The sequence below is a fragment of the Stomoxys calcitrans genome, chromosome 3 (assembly GCF_963082655.1).
Source record: "Stomoxys calcitrans chromosome 3, idStoCalc2.1, whole genome shotgun sequence".
Taxonomy (NCBI): domain Eukaryota; kingdom Metazoa; phylum Arthropoda; class Insecta; order Diptera; family Muscidae; genus Stomoxys; species Stomoxys calcitrans.
Genome location: NC_081554.1, coordinates 166,179,895 through 166,202,185, shown reverse-complemented (window position 1 = coordinate 166,202,185; position 22,291 = coordinate 166,179,895). Strand labels below are relative to the sequence as shown.

General features: G+C 40.3%; 1 protein-coding gene across 1 annotated transcript; it reads right to left on the bottom strand.

Annotated features, from left to right (window-relative positions):
* Positions 1-2,489: 2,489 nt before the first annotated feature.
* LOC131996208 (putative surface protein SACOL0050) lies at positions 2,490-19,637 on the bottom strand. Its single transcript, XM_059365674.1, has 3 exons — positions 19,613-19,637; positions 2,951-3,131; positions 2,490-2,856 (listed from the first exon to the last, which is right to left on the bottom strand). The coding sequence occupies exons 1-3, from the start codon at positions 19,635-19,637 to the stop codon at positions 2,490-2,492; spliced, it is 573 nt and encodes a 190-aa protein (XP_059221657.1).
* Between the last annotated feature and the right edge of the window lie 2,654 nt (positions 19,638-22,291).

Sequence of the window (22,291 nt, the reverse complement as noted above, 5' to 3'; positions counted from 1 at the left end):
GCAGTTTCGACATCAACGCCCTTGTCGCGCTCAGTGTCTTTGACGCCTTTAGAGTTGATGTTGCCCTTAGTGTCTTTGTTGTCTTTAGCGTCTTTGTAGTCTTCAGTGCCTTTTCGATGTCGCGTTCAGTGTCTTTTCGACTTCAACGTTTTTATCGCCTCAGAGTTTTTATCGCGTTCAGTGCTTTTTCGGCAAGGTCTTTGTCGCCTCTTTGTTTCTTTCAGCATCTTTGACGCCTTCAATGTCTTTGTTGCCTTCAACATCTTTGCGATTCAACGTCTTTTTCGCCTTCAATGGATTGTCGTCATTAGCGCCTTCAGAGTCTTTGTTGCATTTTGCGTCCTTGTCGCCTGCAGCGTCTTTGTCATCACCAGCAACAAATATGCTTAAGGCAACGAAAACACCGAAGGACGAAAAAAATGTTGACGAAGACGCCGATTGTGATGAAGATGTTGAAGGAGATAAACACAGCGAAGGCGGCGTTTTAGTCATCATCAATATATTTTTTGCTTTCAGCGTCTTTGTTGACTTCAGTGCCTTTGCAGCCTTCACCTTTACCATCTTTATTGCCTTCACCGTTTTCGTCGCCTTCAGCTTCCTTATCTCTTTCAAAGTCTTCATCACTATCAGCGTCTTCGTCACTCGGCATAAAAAAGGGGCTCCTTATCTTTAAGTTTAAACTTTAATTGGACTGCATTCGTTGATATGAGTGAAATATCTCCTGTTCCTCAATGGAATGCTCATGGGAAATTTTTACGGTGTCTTCGTTGCCCTAAGCATATTCAGCGTCTATTTGTCTTGTGCGCCATTGCCGTATTTGTCAGCTTTGGTGGCTTTGTCGTCTTCAGCGAATTTTTCTCTTTCAGTGTCGCCTTAATAGGCTTTGCATACTTCAGCGTCTTTGTCACCTTCAATGTGGCCTTTAGCAATATTGTTTCCTTCAGCGTTCTTGATCCCTACTCTCTTTGTCGACTTTTCGCGTCTTTGTCGCCTTCATTGCATTTTTCACTTTGAGCGTCTTTGTCGCCTTCAGCGTCTTTGTCGCCTTCAGCGTCTTTGTCGCCTTCAGCGTCTTTGTCGCCTTCAGCGTCTTTGTCGCCTTCAGCGTCTTTGTCGCCTTCAGCGTCTTTGTCGCCTTCAGCGTCTTTGTCGCCTTCAGCGTCTTTGTCGCCTCCAGCGTCTTTGTCGCCTTCAGCGTCTTTGTCGCCTCCAGTGTATATGTTCTCTTCTGCGTCTTTGTCGGTTTTAACTTCTTTGTAGCCACAAGCGTCTTTTCACCTTTAGCATCTTTGTCGCCTCCAGTGCTCTTGTTGCTTTCAGTGGCATTTTCGACGTCAGCGTTCAGCGCCTTTTTGACCTTAACGTCTTTGTCGTCTCAGTGTCTTTGCAAACATCAGCATTGTTGTTGTTGTAGCCATTTTGGTATGTGGAGGTAGCAATCCTCATTAAACTCACATAGGTGAACAATATCGTTTCGGTCCATAGGACCATGACCATTGGCTATTTAAAGGGGGCCAATAACCCGCCTTTTCATACAGACCTTTTTCGACGTTAGCGTCCCTGTTACCTTTCAGTGCTTTTTCGAATTCAACGTTTTTGTTGCCTCGGTGTTCAAAGCCTTTTTGGGCTCAACATCTTTGTCGCCTTCATTATCTTAGTACACCTCAGCGTCTTTATTGCCTTCAGCGTCTATGTCAACTTAAGCTTCTCTGACGCCTTCATTGTATTTGTCGCAGTTAGCGATTTTGTTGCCATCGGCGCCCTTTAATGCGTTTGCAGTATTTGTCAACTATAGGGTTTTTGTCGCCTTCAGTGACTTTGTCGCCTCCAGCGTCTTTGTCGCTTTCAGCAGCCTTGTTGTCAGTGTCTTGGTCGTGTTCAGCGCCTTCAGCGTCTTTGTCGCCTTTAACGTATACGTCGTCTTTAGCGTCTTTGTCATTGCCTTCAGCGTCTTTGTCGCCTCCAGTGTATATGTTCTCTTCTGCGTCTTTGTCGGTTTTAACTTCTTTGTAGCCACAAGCGTCTTTTCACCTTTAGCATCTTTGTCGCCACCAGTGCTCTTGTTGCTTTCAGTGGCATTTTCGACGTCAGCGTTCAGCGCCTTTTTGACCTTAACGTCTTTGTCGTCTCAGTGTCTTTGCAAACATCAGCATTGTTGTTGTTGTAGCCATTTTGGTATGTGGAGGTAGCAATCCTCATTAAACTCACATAGGTGAACAATATCGTTTCGGTCCATAGGACCATGACCATTGGCTATTTAAAGGGGGCCAATAACCCGCCTTTTCATACAGACCTTTTTCGACGTTAGCGTCCCTGTTACCTTTCAGTGCTTTTTCGAATTCAACGTTTTTGTTGCCTCGGTGTTCAAAGCCTTTTTGGGCTCAACATCTTTGTCGCCTTCATTATCTTAGTACACCTCAGCGTCTTTATTGCCTTCAGCGTCTATGTCAACTTAAGCTTCTCTGACGCCTTCATTGTATTTGTCGCAGTTAGCGATTTTGTTGCCATCGGCGCCCTTTAATGCGTTTGCAGTATTTGTCAACTATAGGGTTTTTGTCGCCTTCAGTGACTTTGTCGCCTCCAGCGTCTTTGTCGCTTTCAGCAGCCTTGTTGTCAGTGTCTTGGTCGTGTTCAGCGCCTTCAGCGTCTTTGTCGCCTTTAACGTATACGTCGTCTTTAGCGTCTTTGTCATTGCCGTTTAGTGTCTTTGCCACCTTAAGAGATTTTTTAGCCTTTAGTGTCTTTGCCGCCTTTAGTGTCTTTGTCCCCTTATCGTCTTTGTCGATTTCAGCGCAGTTGTTGCTTAAAGACTCTGTGTCGCCATCAGTGTCTTTGTTGCCTTCAACGTCTTTGTCGCTTCAGCATATTCAATGTGTTTGTCGCCATTATCACCTTGAGCGTCTTTGGTGCCGTCAGCGTTTTTGTCGCCTTTAGCGTTTTTTTCATTTGCAGCGTCTTTTTTCTTTCAGTGTCTTTGTTGATTTCAGTGTCTTTGCAATATTTGGCGTCTTTATTACCTTCAGAGTCTTTGTCACCATCAGCGTCTTCAACGCCTGCTGTGTCTTTGTCGCCTTCAGCAGCCTTGTATTCAGCGCCTTGGTCGTGTTCAGTGTCTTTTACGCCTTCAGCGTCTTTGTATATGTATATTCAACGTATATGCCGTCTTTAGCGTCTTTGTCATTATCGTGTATACCAACAGCGTCTTTGTCACCTTCAACCTTTTTGTCGCCGTTAGAATCCTAGTTGCCTTTAGAGTATATATTGCTTTAGCGTTTTAATTGCATTTAGCGTATTCTCTCCATATTGCATACCATTGTCCGATTTTTCATCATTTCAATGTAATTGCAGTGCTCGAATTAGCAGGCTTGAAGAGGTCATAGCCAATATGAATGAAAACAAAATTATGGTCGTGCCGATCCAGTAGTCACATATACAGCATGCCTTGTATGGCTCATAAGGCCTTGTAAGGCTCTTAAGGCCTTACAAGGCACGTTGAGTTGCCTGGTCTCGAATTCCAAATAAAATTTCAGAACTTGCACCGTACCATTTAAAGCATTCTTTGGTTATTCGGATTTCCGCCTGCAAGACTTATTTTGGTTAGTCAGCCGACTGCACTCGAGAACGTCGAGTCTGAACATCCTTTCGACTGTAGCAAGTAAAGTAAAGAAAAGTGTAAGAAGGAGATGGCACTTGGAGTATGGCACCATCCAGATTCCTTTGGTGCCGGACCAAAGCGGAACATGCGAGGAAAGTGAGCATAGACGAACTGTCATTAATAAATGCCAAGCCTTTCAAAGTCACGCTGTCTGAGTTAAGGGCATCGGTGACGAGCGCGCGTCACCAGAGTATGGTGAATGACCACTGCGAAATAGTCGGACGCGTTCGAGGGAGGAAGGAGGTCAGTATGTCCTTCGGTATCATTACGGGACATATAGGATTACGGACGCACTTATGCAGAGTAGGTGCTGTAATTGAGCGAGTTCGTAGGGCATGTCGGAAAATAATGAGACGTTGAAACCTTTCCTATATTAATACCCGAATTTCGCGGTGAAAAGCCTCCTACATAAAGACGAGGTTGCGATATAGGCTTGGACCACATTAGTGACATATAATGGAGATCGTTTAAGGATTTTAGGGTTACCCTTTAAAAATAGAGATATTGAGCCGAAACTTTGCACAGATTCTTTTTTGGTCCGTTTTAGCCGATTTAGTGTCTTAGGTCCATAAAAATCACATTATCCGATTTTGCTGAAATTTGGAACGGTGAGTTGCGATAAGCCACTCAACGTCCTTCTTCAATTTGGCCCAGATCGGTCCAGATTTGGGTCCATAGTTGTTTCAGGCTCTTAGGCCAACAGTTGTTTCAGGCTCTTCGACTTCCTTCTTCAGTTTGGCTCAGATAGGTCCAGATTTGGATATAGCTGCCATATAGACCGATCTCTCGATTTATGGTTTGGGCCTACAAAAGGCGCAATTATTGTTCGATGTCACCGAAATTTGGGACAGTGAGTTACGTAAAGCCCCTCGACATACTTCTGCAAACGGCACAGATTGGTCTAGATTTGGATATAGCTGCCATATAGACCGATCTCACGATGTAAGGTTTTGGGCCCATAAAATATGCATTTGTTGTCCGATTTTGCCAAATTTTGGGACAATGAGTTGTGTTAGGCTCTTCGACTTCCTTCTTCAACTTGGCCCAGACCGGTCCATATTTGGATATAGCTGCCATATAGGTTGTAAGGTTTTGGGCACATAAAAGGCGCATTTATTGTCCGAAGTTGCTGAACTTTGGGATAGTGAGTTAAGTTAAGCCCCTCGATATGTTTCTGCAATGTGGCCTAGATCGATTAAGATTTGCATATAGCTGCTATATGGACCGATCTCTCGATGTAAGGTTTTGGACCCATAAAAGGCGCATTTATTGTCCGATGTCGTCGAAATTTGGGACAGTGAGTTGTGTTTGACCTTACGACATTCATCTTCAATTTGGCCCAGGTTCATCCAGATTTGCATATAGCTGCCATATAGACCGATCTCTTGATTAAGGTTTTGGACACGTAAAAGGCGCATTTATTGTCCGCTGTCGTCGAAATTTGGGACAGTGAGTTGTGTTCGGCCTTTCGACATTCTGTTTTAATTTGGATCAGGTTCATCCAGATTTGGATATAAAGGGTGATTTTTTTGAGGTTAGGATTTTCATGCATTAGTATTTGACAGATCACGTGGGATTTCAGACATGGTGTCAAAGAGAAAGATGCTCAGTATGCTTTGACATTTCATCATGAATAGACTTACTAACGAGCAACGCTTGCAAATCATTGAATTTTATTACCAAAATCAGTGTTCGGTTCGAAATGTGTTCATTCACCGTAACGTTGCGTCCAACAGCATCTTTGAAAAAATACGGTCCAATGATTCCACCAGCGTACAAACCACACCAAACAGTGCATTTTTCGGGATGCATGGGCAGTTCTTGAACGGCTTCTGGTTGCTCTTCACTCCAAATGCGGCAATTTTGCTTATTTACGTAGCCATTCAACCAGAAATGAGCCTCATCGCTGAACGGTGAATGAACACATTTCGAACCGAGCACTGATTTTGGTAATAAAATTCAATGATTTGCAAGCGTTGCTCGTTAGTAAGTCTATTCATAATGAAATGTCAAAGCATACTGAGCATCTTTCTCTTTGACACCATGTCTGAAATCCCACGTGATCTGTCAAATACTAATGCATGAAAATCCAAACCTCAAAAAAATCACCCTTTATTTCTTCTATACGCATGCTAAGTTCTCGAATGGACCACATTGAATTATATTCGGATATAGCTGCCATATAGACCGACCTGGTGATTTAAGGACTTAAGCCTATAGCAGGCGCATTTATTACCCGATTTGAAATTTGGTATAATGAGTTTTATTAGGCCCGCTGTTATCCGGACCAAAAATGGTCCATATCGCAATATATATGGACATAGCTGCTTTATAGAACGATCAGCCGATTTTTTATCTTTGGCCTATAACAGGCGCATTTATTACCCGACTTCGTTATATCAAGATTCCTAACATCGGGATCGTCAGCGTAATGGTCTAAAGACCAGAAAAGGCGCATTTATTCTCCGATTTTGCTGAAATTTGTAACAGTAATTTACACTAGGCGCCTAGAAATCCAAACAGAATATGGGGCATATCAGACCATATTTACATATGGCTTCCATATAGACCGATATGCCATTTTATGGTCTTAAGCCTATAACAAGAGCTTTTACTATCGGATTTTGCTGAAATTTGGAACAGTGAGTTATATCAAGTATCCTAACATCGCTCTTGGATATGGTCCAGATCGGCTGCCATAGAGACCTATCTGCAGCTTTAGGGTCAAAAGACCAGAAAAAGCGCATTTATTCTCGGATTTTGATGTAATTTGAAACAGTGACAATATTTACATATAGCTGCCATATAGACCAATATGCCAATTTGGGGTCTTAAGCCTATAGCAGGAGCATTTATTACCGGATTGTAATAATATAATAGTGAGTTTTTTTAGGCTCGTCGATATTCGAACCAAAAATGGTCCAGATCGGAACATATTTGGATATAGCTGTCATACAGACCGATCTACTGATTGTGGGTTTTAGGCCTATAACAAGCGAATTTATTACCTGACTTTGATGAAATTTGGAACATTTAGTTGTATTACGACTCCCAACATCTTCCCAAAAATGGTTCAGATCGGGGTATATCATCAGCTTTGGGTCCTAAAGACCATAAAAGGCGCATTTATTCTCCGATTTTGCTGAAATTTCGGACAGGGAGTTGTGTTAGGTTCTTCGATATCCTTCGTCAATAAGGCTCATATTTGGATATAGCTGTCATATAGACCGATCTTCCGATTTAGGGTCTTAGGCCCATAAAAGCCACATTTATTATCCGATTTTGCTGAAATTTGTTACAGTGAGTTGTGTTAGGCCCCTCGACATTCTTCGTCAATTTGGCTCAGATCGGTGCAGATTTGGATATAGCTGACATATAGACCGATCCCCAGATTTAGGGTCTTAGGCCCATTAAAGCCGCATTTATTATCCGATTTTGCTAAAATTTTGGACAGTGAGTTGTGTTGAGCCCTTCGACATCCTTCGTCAATTTGGCCCAGATCGGTCCAGATTTGGATATTGCTGCCATATAGACTTATCCTCATATTTAGGGTCTTAGGCCCATTAAAGCCGCATTTATTATCCGATTTTGCTAAAATTTTGGATAGTGAGTTGTCTTAGGCCCTTCCACATCTTTCTTTAATTTGGCTCTGATCGGTTCAGATTTGGATATAGCTGCCATATAGACCGATCTCTCGATGTAAGGTTTTGGACCCATAAAAGGCGCATTTATTGTCCGATGTCGTCGAAATTTGGGACAGTGAGTTGTGTTTGGCCTTTCGACATTCATCTTCAATTTGGCTCAGGTTCATCCAGATTTGCATATAGCTGCCATATAGACCGACCTCTCGATTTAAGCTTTTGGGCCTATAAAAGGCGCATTTATTGTCCGATGTCGCCAAAATTTGGGACAGTGAGTTGTGCTAGGCCCTTCGACATTCTTTTTCAATTTGGCTTAGATCGGTCCATACTTGGATATAGCTGCCTTATGGACCGATCTCTCGATTTAAGGTTTTTGGGCCATAAAAGGTGCATTTATTGTCCTATGTCGCCAAAATTTGGGACAGTGAGTTGTGCTAGGCCCTTCGTAATTTTTCTGCAACTTGGCCCAAATCGGTCCAGATTTGGATATAATTGCCATATAGACCGATATCCCGATTTAAAGTCTGGGCCCCATAAAAGGCGCTTTTATAATCCGATTTCACTGAAATTTGATACATTGAATTATGTTAGGCTTTTCAACTAAATGTTAGGCTACTAAAGCGAGCACTATATTGCTTTACACAATTGAACAATGACTTGTACTTTTAGTATTTGGTCCAAAAAAATTTTAGTATTTGGTTAAAAAATCCGCAATTACTTTTTGGGCAACCTAGCTTGTATAGCTTGTTGCATTTTTCACCGGGTTTTGAAGAAAGGATACCTCGCATACCAAGCATTCCTTAGCCTTTAAAGAGCGTAATATTTATCCGATTTGGCTAAAATAGTTCACGATTTTATCTACTGTGACCATCAATAGATGTTTTAAGCATGGTCGGAATCGTTCCAAAACCTGATATAGCTCGCTTACAAACCGATCTTTTAATTATACATCTTGAGCCTCCAAAGGGCGTGGTTATTATCCGAGTTGAATTAAAATTTGCTAGATGTCTTCTGCCTAGTCCTTCAATTCCTTTACTAGGTACAAATCTTTTCATAACATGATTAAGCTCCTATATAGATCATGGGGTCCTACAGAAAGCAATTCTTATCCAAATGTAAAAAAATTAATGGGCATCCATCCATGGTGATCCTCAGCTGTTTCGTTACCTGCCACGTTCTTGTGACCAGGGTCCTAACAGAGGGTAATTTTGTGATGCCTCTGCAATCGCATTAGACAGTTCCGATAGTCACGTAGTATCTCAGATCTTATGCTCGTGCGAATAAAAGCCTTAATATCACCTGACTAACACTAAATATACAGGTATCCGATCGGTCGCTATTTTTTTGACGACATGATCTCCGCAGTCTTCGCAATCGCAAAGACCTCAGCCCAGTAGTAATTGTCCTTCATGTGACGCCGAACTGTAGTTTCCCGCAGTGGACTTCACATCCAGTTCCTCTATCCATCTTCGTTCCATCTGTACAAATATTTAAATATCTAAACTTTGCAAATTTTTTTCCATGAAAATTACAGCAAGGAACATGGGCAAACTTCTCACTTTGGTTATCTCTTTTGCCAGGTGTCCAAGGAAGATATTAGCACATGCAGCCATTTGTCGCAACATCCACCCTGGTTAGGAAGTCTGTTTGCAAGTTGGCCCAACTACATCGAGTATATTGGTAACCCTATTCTGGGCGGTATTTTCCATAGCTGACCCAGTTGTAACAAACTGAATAGAGTCCCTTTTGTCGATTGTTGTAATACGTTACTGGCTACCAGATATGACATCCATAAGTCAAAACTGGTTGCATCACTACCAAGTACAACCAGTGCTTCTACCTGGGTCGCAAACCCCATCTGCTTTTGTAACAACAAGTCTTTAGCACAAATAGTGAGCTGCAGACAAACTAAGCAACTTCGTAGAGTTCTCATCCCATAGAAAATTTGTTAGACCTAGACGTATGTTTAAATTAAAGTACAAATTTGTGTCAATCATATTGTATTCCATGTTGCATTATGAGTCCCTGAAGCATTACTTGAGCTGCTCTGTTCCCCTTTGAGCCGGGATATGAAAATTTCAGCACAATGTTGGCCAAACGTTATAGTTGAATATTTTTATACCCTCCACCATAAGATGGGGGGTATACTAATTTCGTCATTCTGTTTGTAACTACTCGAAATATTCGTCTGAGACCCCATAAAGTATATATATTCTTGATCCTCGCGACATTTTATGTCGATCTACCCATGTCCGACCGTCTGTCCGTCCGTCCGTCTGTCTGTCGAAAGCACGCTAACTTCCGAAGGAGTAAAGCTAGCCACTTGAAATTTTGCACAAATACTTCTTATTAGTGTAGGTCGGTTGGTATTGTAAATGGGCCATATCGGTCCATGTTTTGATATAGCTGCCATATAAACCGATCTTGGGTCTTGACTTCTTGAGCCTCTAGAGTGCGCAATTCTTATCCGATTGGAATGAAATTTTGCACGACGTGTTTTGGTATGATACCCAACAACTGTGCCAAGTATGGTTTAAATCGGTCCATAACCTGATATAGCTCCCATATAAACCGATCTTGGGTCTTGACTTCTTGAGCCTCTAGAGGGCACAATTCTTATCCGATTTGAATGAATTTTTGCACGAAGTATTTCGTCATGATATCCAACAACTGTGCCAAGTATGGTTCAAATCGGTTCATAACGTGATATAGCTGCCATATAAACCGATCTGGGATCTTGACTTCTTGACCCCTAAAGGTCGCAATTATTATCCGATATGCCTGAAATTTTGTACGACGGATCCTCTCATGACCATCAACAAACGTGTTTATTATGTTCTGAATCGGTCTATAGCCCGATACAGATCCCATATAAATCGTTCTCTCTATTTTACTTCGTGAGCCCCAATGGGCGCAATTCTTATACGGATTGGCTGAAATTTTACACAGGTCTCCAACATATAATTTAATTGTGGTCCGAACCGGACCATATCTTGATATCGTTTTAATAGCAGAGCAACTCTTTTCTTATATCCTTTTTAGCCTAAGAAGAGATGCCGGGAAAAGAACTCGACAATTGCGATCCATGGTGGAGGGTATATAAGATTCGGCCGAACTTAGCACGCTTTTACTTGTTTTTCCCCATTTTGAAACTATTTAAAGAGAAGAGTTTAAACGTGGGTCCATTTAACCAACTGCTCCATATTTATTGATCAAAATTGAATTTCCTGCGCTGCGAGCCACATAACCAATAAACAGAGTATTATTTTTTTATTATTATTTATTAATAGATTGATTAAGAAATACAAAATAATACATGCATGTATATAATATTGATTCTTAAGCATACAATCTATATATGGCTTAGCACATATGCTGCTTGCCATGTTAAAATATTTAATCATTTATATAATTTTCAAACATCAAAACAGTTTATTATTAATTTTCTATATTTGATACAGCTTTCTAAATAAGAGTACAGAGAGGTAAGATTCGTGCCATTTAGTATGTTTAATGTTTCATTTTCTTCGAGACTTATTTTGTTAAAATAAAGTTTCCTAAATTCTTTCAAAATAGGACATTTTCCAATAAAATGTAAACAGAGTATGAGTGACCCTGACGGCTGAGTCACTGTGTGTGTGTGTGTGCGTGAAACTTAAATTAAATCATTTTACCTTTTTTTCAACACAAGTCGCCCACATGCGAATGCGTGTGTAGTAGGTTTCTGTGTGTGTGTGTATGGTGGCATAATGGATTTCACGCACTTGCCACATATCTGTCCAAAAAGGCTGACTGCACTTCGTTTTTGTTTTTTTTTTTTTGCAATTGCTGGCCACGCTTCTGTTTCTCACACACGTTGACATTTTGACTGTCTTTCTCTCAATTTAAATGACATTGTGAGTTTTTATAAACGACTGTCATTGTTTGGTGTATGTTTGTGTGTATGTTGGCTATACAACAAACGCCTTCATGGGAATATGAATACAGTGGTGAGCAAAATTATGTCTAACTAGGGAAGGCGTGCGAAGTTCAGCCGGGCCGAATCTTGGGTAAAAACCTCCATGGATTCTGCTAAAAATGTATAGAAAATTAATTTAGTTGAAGGGCATAGTTTTATTTTCCAAATACCAATACTTTGTCAAACCAGCAAAAATTAAAGCTTCTAGGAAGCGAACAAGGGTGGTCGAGAGAACGGTTAACACGGGAGCTATATCAGGTAATAGACTGATTTGGACCGTATTTGGCCTACAATACCGCATGCGGCTCGTAAGGACTCAAGAAATCAAATCAGGAGATCGGTTTACATGGGAGCTATATCAGGCTACAGACCGATTCGGACCATATTTCGCACCGTTGTCGAAAGTCATAACGCAACATAAAATTTCAGTCAAATCGTACAAAAATTGCGGCTTGTAAGGGGACAAGAAGTCAAATCGGGATATCGGCTTACATGGGAGCTATGTCAGGTTATAGACCGATTTTGACCGTACTTGGCGCTGTAGTTGGAAGTCATAACGGAATACTACATCCTCAATTTCAGCCAAATTGGACAAAATTGGGGCTCGTAAGGACTCAAAAAGTCAAATCGGGAGATCGGCTTACATGGGAGCTATATCAGGTTATAGACCTATTTGGATCGTACTTGGCGCTGTAGTTGGAAGTCATAACGGAATACTACATCCTCAATTTCAGCCAAATCGGACAAAATTGGGGCTTGTAAGGACTCAAAAAGTCAAATCGGGAGATCGGCTTACATGGGAGCTATATCAGGTTATAGACCTATTCGGATCGTACTTGGCACAGTTGTTGAAAATCTTAAGAGGACACTACATGTAAAATTTCAGCCAAAGTGGACAAAAAATGCGGCTTGTCAGGGCACAAGCACTCAAATCGGGAGATCGGTTTATATTGGAGCTATATCAGGTTATTTGACCGATTTGGTGGACCGTACCTGGCGCCGTTGTTGGAAGTCATAACGGAATACTACATCCTCAATTTCAGCCAAAGCGGACGAAAATTTCGGCTTCTAAGGGCTCAAGAAGACAAATCGGTGATCGATTTATATGGGAGCTATATAAGGTTATAGACCGACATGGAACAATTATTGGAAGTCAAATCGAGAGATCGGTTTATATGGGAGCTATATCTAAATCTGAATCGATATTGCCCATATGGGTTCTTAGACATATATTTCGAGGTGTTACACACGGAATGACTAGCAATATTTCTCAGAATCGGACGAACATATATATGGGAGCTATAATACTGAACCGATTTCTAATAAACTTCTCATATATTGTGGTAGTCGTCGAGGAGTGATAATCGGATGATATCTATATGAAAGCTTTAACTTAATCTGATCCGATTTCTATTAAATTCACCAGTAATGTCGAGTCGATTCATGAGACGATCCTTCCTGCCAAATTTCAAGAGAATCGGTTAACAAATGACCATTTTATTGCATTATTACTGCAAATCGGACGAACATTTTTATGGAATATGGCTATATCCAAATCTGAACCGATTTTTTCCAATTTCAACAGGCTTCGTCTATAGGTCGAAAAAGTTGCCTGTACCAAAGTTTAAGTAGATCGGATAAAAACTGCGACTTGCACTTTGTACACAAATTAACATGGACAGACGCACAGACAGACAGACGGACATAGCTAAGTGGAATGAGAAAGCCATTCTGAGTCGATCGGTATACAATCAATGGGTCTATCTCTCTTTCTTCTGGGTATTACAAACAAATACACTAAGTAATAATACCCTCTACCACAGTAGTGGTGTAGGGAATAAAAATTTGGTACCCAAACATCGGAAGGGGAACCTTTGAAGCCCGCCCACCCCCAAAACCTACCAAATATATGTATAAACCAATCAAGACAACATAGGACTCAAATGAAAGGTATTTAAGATTAGAAACGTATCTGATACCCAATTGTCGGACCAAGTATGTGGGGCACCACCCCAAACCCAAAACACCCCAAAATCGGACATATTTACTGACCATGGCAATATAGAACTTAAACGAAAGATATTTGCGAGTAGAATATGAATGTGATATCCAAATGTGGGACGAAGTTTCTGGGGATCCACCCCTTCCCCAAAACACCCCCAAATAAGACTTATTTACTGACCATGGCAAGATAGGGTTCAAATAAAAGTATATGAGCGTAAAATACGAATCAGATATCCAAAAGTGGGAGACCGCCCACCCCCAAACACTTGGTTTGTTTGTTTCTTCCGTATAAACTCAAAAGCGGCTGAACCGATTACCTTGAAATTTTCACAGATTATGTAGGTTGATCTGGAACAAAACATAGGCTATTTAATTTTTTGATATAAGGAGGGGGGCGGACCTTCCCCCTTACCCCAAAAGTACTACCCAAATATAAAAGTGGAACGATCGGGACAATATGGGATTCAAATGAAAGGTTTTCAAGAGTAGAGTACGAATTTGATAATAAAAGTTGAGTCCAAGTACCTGGGGGGGCCGCCCCAGCCCCAAAACCCCTTAAAATAGGTTTATTTGACGATCATGACAATATGGGACACAAATGAAAGGTATTCGGGAGTAGATTGCGAATATGGTCAGAAAGAAGAAATATGCTTTATAATTTGTTGATATCGGAAGGGGGCGCACCCTCCCCATTACCCCGAAAATATCACCCAAAATCACAAGTGGACCAATAAAAACAATATGGATATCAAATGAAAGGTATTGGAGACTAGAAAATTAAAATCATATTAAATTTTGGGTCCAAGTACTCAGCGGGTCACCCCAACCTAATAAATGTGGCTTTTATGGGCCTAAGACCCTAAATCGGCGGATCGGTCTATATGGGGGCTATATCACGATATAGTCCGATCTAGCCCATCTTCAAATTTAACCTGCTTATGAACAAAAAAATGAATCTGTGCAAAGAATCAGCTCAATATCTCTATTTGTAAAGACTGTAGCGTGATTTGAACAGACAGACGGACGGACATGGTTTCTATTGATGGGGACGAGTGCCGCGGGGACAGCCCAAAACCCGCAAAATGGATACATGGACCAATCATGACAGTATAGAGTCATGTGTTTGGGGAGCCGCCCCACCCCAAAATACCTCCCTATTGTATAAAAGCCATTTGGGGTGGATATTTATTGATTTTCGGGCAATTTATATTCATTTTCAGGACAAAGACCCTGGGTGTGGAACCCGCTCACCCCCCCACCCTCAAACACATCTTATTTACCGATCATGACATTATGGGACTCATACGAAATGTGTCTGAAAGTAGAGCACGAATCTTATATTTACTTTGGTGGCCAAGTGACCACCCCCAAAACCCTAAATTTTTACCAATACAGTAATATGGGGCTCAAAAGAAAGACATTTGGCAGTAGAGTAAAAATTTGCCCAGGAACCGAGCGGGGGCAAACTTTTCATACATCAATGAGTGCTTTCCGATTCAAGTTGAGTTTATCAACGATAAGGGACCATTTTTATAGCCGAGTCTGTACGGTGTGCCGCAGTGCGATATCTCTTTGGGGAGAATTTTTCACATGACCATGCATGGTATGGTACCTTGCAAATGTCGCCAGCATTAGGAGGGGATAACCACCGCTTTAAATTTTGTCCGAAGTTCCGTCAGTATTCGAACGAAGGCGTTCATCGTCATAGGTGGACATAGGCTACAGAAGCATGATATCCACATTCAGGGCGAAGTGTCCCCAGCCTAAATAGATATTAGAGAGATAAAGAAGGTGCAGCGGAGCGGGCCCTGCCCAGATAGTGAACCTATAAAAGCAGAATTTTCATCCGATTTTGATGAAATTTGGCACATTGAGTTCTGGTAGACCCCTACACCTTTATGTTGAATGTGGTTCAGATCGGACCATATTTGGATATACACCGATTTGGAATACACCTATTTCCGTACATGGAGGTATTGACCCTATAAAAAAAACATTTTTCATCCGATTTTGATCAAAAATATATATACTTTGTAGGGTCTAAGACGAATATTTCGAGGCGTTACAAACGGAATGACTTGATTAGTATGCCCTCTTCCTATGGTGGTGGGTATAATAAAAACAGGTAAAAACGTTCGGCCGGGCCGAATCGTATATACCCTCCACCATGGATCGCATTTGTGGAGTTCTTTTCCCGGAAAATAATTGATATGCTATTAGATCTATATCAAGATATGGTCCCATTCATACCCCAATTGAATTGAATGTTGGAGACCATAGTAGGAGTAAGATTTCAGCCAATTCAAATAAGAATTTTGCCCTTTTGGGGCTAAAGAAATAAAATAGGGAGATCGGTTTATATGGGAGCTGTATCAGGCTATAGACCAATTCAGACCATATTTAGCACGAATGTTGAAGGTCAAGGGAGATGACGTTGTACTAAATTTCAGCCATATTGGATAATAATTGCGCCCTCTATAGGCTTAAGAAGTCAATATCCCAGATTGCGCCCTCTATAGGCTCAAGAAGTCAAGATCCCAGATCGGTTTATATGGCAGCTATATCAGGTTATGGACCATTTAAATCATATTTGGCACACTTATTGGAAGTCATTACAAAACACGTCATGCAAAATTTCAGCTCAATCGGATAAGAATTGCGCCCTCTAGATGCTCAAGAAGTCAATGTTCAGGATATCAAATTGCCACAATTTTGTCCCACACTGTTAACTGGCACACATTGGCCGCGACCACTCATACTACTCGCATTTGTAGAAAAATAAGTTGTCAAATGGAAAAAATTCCCAATTCAATGCAAATTAAATCCATCGGTTTGTGTCAAACACACTTTACCAATCCATTTTGGTATTTTTGGTCGATTTTGACCTTATTATTTATTTTATATGCGTATTGTATGTAGGATTTGTTACGAGCATGTCCACATTGACAGGGGGTTGGGAGTTGACACTTTTGTGTGTATTTTTCAGCAATTCTGCAATTTAATTGTTTCAAATGAGCAAGAAATGAAATCAATTGATCTGTCCATCTTTTAGGACCCCCTTCCATGGAGTGTGCCCTCACTTAGCCCTTGGGGCATAACAAATGTTAAAGAGTTTAACAATAATAGGTATTTATGGAATATTTAATAAGTGCTTGGGTTAAATAGATTGAAATAACGTGGGGATGTTCATGTGACACAGGTCACGAATGGGAGCAATTTGCAAAGCGGCAAAGGGAAAGAGTCAATAATTAAAACCGAAACAATGATATAACAAACAAATTTGTTATTTTGGATGTCTCGAAACTCTTTTGCCATTCTTTGCCATAATTGATGACAATTTTCTAGTTCTGGGGATATTTGGGTGCCTTCCCGCCTTTTACAATTTTTAAAAGAAGGTTCACTCTGCACGCAAACGGTTTTGACAAAATTTTCATTAGAAATAGTATTTAGTTCACAGACTAAGATATTAGTCCATCGATTTAAATAAATTTTTAAATTTGTACAAACTTTACTTTAATTGGCTATGACAGAACATTTGTCCCATCGATTTACATATGTCATATTCGTATTTCGAGAAATCATTCTGTATAAAAAAAGTATAATGAATATAATTTGGAAAACAAGTAAAAGCGTGCTAAGTTCGGCCGGGCCGAATCTTATATACCCTCCACCATGGATCGCATTTGTCGAGTTCATTTCCCGGCATCTCTTCTTAGGCAAAAAAAGGATACAAGAAAAGATTTGCTCTGCTATTAGAGCGATATCAAGATATGGTCCGGTTTGGACCACAATTAAATTATATGTTGGAGACCTGTGTAAAATTTCAGCCAATTCGAAAAAGAATTGCGCCCTTTGTGGGCTCAAGAAGTAAAATAGAGAGATCGATTTATATGGGAGCTGTATCGGGCTATATACCGATTCAGACCATAATAAACACGTATGTTAATGGTCATGAGAGAATCCGTCGTACAAAATTTCAGGCGAATCGGATAATAATTGCGCACTCTAGAGGCTCAAGAAGTCAAGACCCCAGATCGGTTTATATGGCAGCTATATCAGGTTATGGACCGATTTGAACCATACATGGTACAGTTGTTGGATATCATAACAAAACACGTCGTGCAAAATTTCATCCCAATCGGATAAGAATTGCGCGCTCTAGAGGCTTAAGAAGTCAAGACCCAAGATCGGTTTATATGGCAGCTATATCAGGTTATCGACCGATTTGAACCATACTTGGCGCAGTTATTGGATAGATCCCAAGATCGGTTTATGTGGCAGCTACATCAGGTTTTGGACCGATTTGAACCATACTTGGCACAGTTGTTGGATATCGTAACAAAACACGTCGTGCAAAATTTCATTTCAATCGGATAAGAATTGCACACTCTATAGGCTCAAGAAGTCAAGACCCAAGATCGGTTTATATGGCAGCTATATCAAAACATAGACCGATATGGCCCATTTACAATACCAACCGACCTACACTAATAACAAGTATTTGTGCAAAATTTCAAGCGGCTAGCTTTACTCCTTCGGAAGTTAGCGTGCTTTCGACAGACAGACGGACGGACGGACAGACGGACGGGCATGGCTAGATCGACATAAAATGTCGCGACTATCAAGAATATATATACTTTATGGGGTCTCAGACGAATATTTCGAGTAGTTACAAACATAATGACGAAATTAGTATACCCCCCATCTTATGGTGGAGGGTATAATAATTGATATGCTATTAGATCTTATATCAAGATATGGTCCGATTCATGCCCCAATTGAATTTAATGTTGGAGACCATAGTAGAAGTAAAATTTCAGCCAATTCAAATAAGAATTTCGCCCTTTAGGGGCTAAAGAAATGAAATAGGGAGATTGTTTTATATGGGAGCTGTATCAGGCTATAGACCAATTCAGACCATATTTCACACGTATGTTGAAGGTCATGGGAGATGACGTTGTACTAAATTTCAGCCATATTGGATAATAATTGCGCCCTCTATAGGCTTAAGAAGTCAAGATCCCAGATCGGTTTATATGGCAGCTATATCAGGTTATGGACCTTTTAAACCATATTTGGCACACTTATTGGTCAAGTCATTACAAAACACGTCATGCAAAATTTCAGCTCAATCGGATAAGAATTGCGCCCTCTAGATGCTCAAGAAGTCAATGTTCATGATATAAATTTGCCACAATTTTGTCCCTCACTGTTAACTGGCACACATTGGCCGCGACCACTCATACTACTCGCATTTGTAGAAAAATAAGTTGTCAAATGGAAAAAATTCCCAATTCAATGCAAATTAAATCCATCGGTTTGTGTCAAACACACTTTACCAATCCATTTTGGTATTTTTGGTCGATTTTGACCTTATTATTTATTTTATATGCGTATTGTATGTAGGATTTGTTACGAGCATGTCCACATTGACAGGGGGTTGGGAGTTGACACTTTTGTGTGTATTTTTCAGCAATTCTGCAATTTAATTGTTTCAAATGAGCAAGAAATGAAATCAATTGATCTGTCCATCTTTTAGGACCCCCTTCCATGGAGTGTGCCCTCACTTAGCCCTTGGGGCATAACAAATGTTAAAGAGTTTAACAATAATAGGTATTTATGGAATATTTAATAAGTGCTTGGTTTAATTAGATTGAAATAACGTGGGGATGTTCATGTGACACAGGTCACGAATGGGAGCAATTTGCAAAGCGGCAAAGGGAAAGAGTCAATAATTAAAACCGAAGCAATGATATAACAAACAAATTTGTTATTTTGGATGTCTCGAAACTCTTTTGCCATTCTTTGCCATCATTGATGAAAATTTTCTAGTTCTGGGGATATTTGGGTGCCTTCCCGCCTTTTACAATTTTTAAAAGAAGGTCCACTCTGCACGCAAACGTTTTGACAAAATTTTAATTAGAAATAGTATTTAGTTCACAGACTAAGATATTAGTCCATCGATTTAAATAAATTTTTAAATTTGTACAAACTTTACTTTAATTGGCTATGACAGAACATTTGTCCCATCGATTTATATCAGATTCGTATTTCGAGAAATCATTCTATATTAAAAAAAGTATAATGAAAATAATTTGGAAAAAGATTTGTGCAAAAGAAGCAGCGATCTAAAAGGCATTCCATTCACAAAATATCAAAGACGACCAATATTATTTAGATACTAACAAAAGAGAGAAGGTTGCAAACCTACAAAGATTTGAAGCTTTATTCATAATGGACAATTTCATTATTGCCGGTTTTCTCCTTGATTTCATTATGTTGAAGGACGCTGTGCCGTACAGTCAACAGTTGGTCATAAGCGTGGACGTCATAGGACTATGCGACCTTTCCTACCAGGCTCTAAGCACCAACCAGCCATGTTAGCGCGCCGAAAAATCCAGGAGACAAAGTTGAGTAATAGCTGTAAAGTGCTATGCAAGGATTGCATACAAAGTGTAGATGTTACACATATAGATTTGTCTTCAACCGTCATACATTCTAAGAATGGGTCAGTGTCGTCAAGCGAAGGCGTGATAGATCTCAATGATGTATCACAAAAGCCAAATATACACCATTATGCCATGTCTGGGGTTGACCATACGGGCTCATGCATGGAATGAATAGTGATTGCAGTAAAATCTGGAGCTGCTGATAGAACTATACAACTGCTAGTTGTGTCTCAAGTTTAAAGCCTAAAATCAGTCGTTTATTGTTTGGTTATAGTTTTAGGAATCTTTAATCTTTGATAGGTAATGGCCACAGGGGCATAGCTTTGGCAGAGCAGATTGAGAATTTCTCCACCAGAATTATGGGTGAATCAAGCAGTTGACTAGAAAATTGGCAGACGAAATAGTTTTATAGAACTCAGATGTTCCTTCTATCGAAAGAACATTCCGAGAGATAATTAATGGAGCAGCTGATGATTTTATGCAAACAGATCAAATATCTCAGATCAGGCCCTTATTCTCCATGCAGGCACAGGAAATTGCGGATAAACGTTAAAACATTTCTTTCGTCATTCAAATCTTCATGACCATAAATTCAGGAATGAATCTGGATTAAGTTTTACAACTTGGAGCTGTAACGCGGGAAATATCTCGGGAATTCCCGTATTTCGCGCTTTCCGTGGAAATCGTTAGGATCTGTATATCTCCACCCCAGTGATTCCAGCCATATGAAAAGTAAGTTGAGTGCTTCCTATTCTAAAGCCGGGTAAATCTGTAGACCAAAGAGAGTCAGGTATGCGACTCTGTCTCTTGTCCCTGAAACTTGTGGCGCTGCTCCTTGCTGGCCTGAGTTCGTCTCTGATCCCAGCGGATCATCAACACGGATTCCGTTCACCAGTAGAATTATAATAAGAGTGCTAAATTTGGCCGGGCCGAATATTGGGAACTCATCACCATGAATTATGCTAAAAATTTATGCAAACTTAATTTAGTTGAAGGGTATAATTTTATTGTACCTACTAAACTTCTTCCGATTATCTTCTGAACAAGGATAATCGAGAAACCAGCTTATATGGGATCTATATCAGGTTGTGGACTGATTTGGACCGTATTTGGCACAGTTAATGGAATCATAACAGAACACAGCATCCAAAATTTCAGCCAAATTGGACAAAAATTGCGACTTATAAGGACACAAGAAATAAAATAGGGAGATGGGTTTATATGGGAGCTATATCATGATATAGACCGATTCGGACCGTACATGGCACATTTGTTGGAAGTCATAAAGGAACATCATAACAGAACAGCCAAATCGGACATAAATTGCTCCTTGTAAGGACTCAAGAAATGAAATCGTGAGAGCGGTTTATATGGGATCTATATCAGGTTATAGACTGATTTGGAACTTATTTGGCACTGTTATTGGAATCATAACAGAACACAGCATCCAAAACATCAGCCAAGTCGGACATAAATTGCGGCTTGTTAGGACTGAAGAAATAAAATCAGAATATCAGTTTATATGGGATCTATATCAGGTTATAGATCGATTTAAACCATACTTGACACAGTTGTTGGAAGTAAAATAGAACACTACGTGAACAGTTTCAGCCAAATTCGACAAAAATTGCGGCTTGTAAGGGCTCAAGAAGTCATATCGGCAGATCGGCCTTTTAGGATTTCCGACATCCGACTCAAATATGAATCAGATCCGACTATGCTGACGACATTTGTGATGTACTTTGCCATGTAAAAACTTCTCGCCAAAGAAGTGTCGGTCTGCGGCACGCCGTTCGGACTTGGCTATAAAAATGAGGTCCCTTATCATTGAGCTTAAAATTGAATCGGATAGCACTCATTGATTTGTGAGAAGTTTGCCCCAGTTCCTTAATGGAATGTTCAAGGGCAAATTTGCATTTGCATGTATATAGTAGTAGAGTTATAATTATTTTTGGTGGTGGGTATCCAAAGTTCGACCCGGGCGAACTTAACAAGTTTTTAATTGTTTTTATACCCACCACCGAAGGATGGGGGTATATTCATTTTGTCATTCCGTTTGCAACACATCGAAATATCCATTTCCGACCCTATAAAGTATATATGTTCTTGATCAGCGTAAAAATCTAAGACGATCTAGCCATGTCCGTCCGTCTGTCCGTCTGTCTGTTGAAATCACGCTAAAGTCTTTAAAAATAAAGATATTGAGCTGAAATTTCGCACAGATTCTTGTTTTTTGTCCATAAGCAGGTTAAGTTCGAAGATGGGCTGTACCGGACTATATCTTGATATAGCCCCCATATAGACCGATCCTGCGGTTTAGGGTCTTAGGCCCACAAAAGCCACATTTATAATCCGATTTTGATGTAATTTGGGACAGTGAGTTGTCTTAGGCCCTTTAACATATTTCTGCAATTTGGTCCAGATCGGTTCAGATTTGGATATAGCTGCCATATAGACCGATCCTCCGATTAAGGGTCTAAGGCCCATAAAAGCCACATTTATGGTCCGATTTCGCTGAAATTTAGGACAGTGAGTTGTGTTAGGCCCTTTGACATATTTCTTCAATTTGGTCCAGATCGGTTCA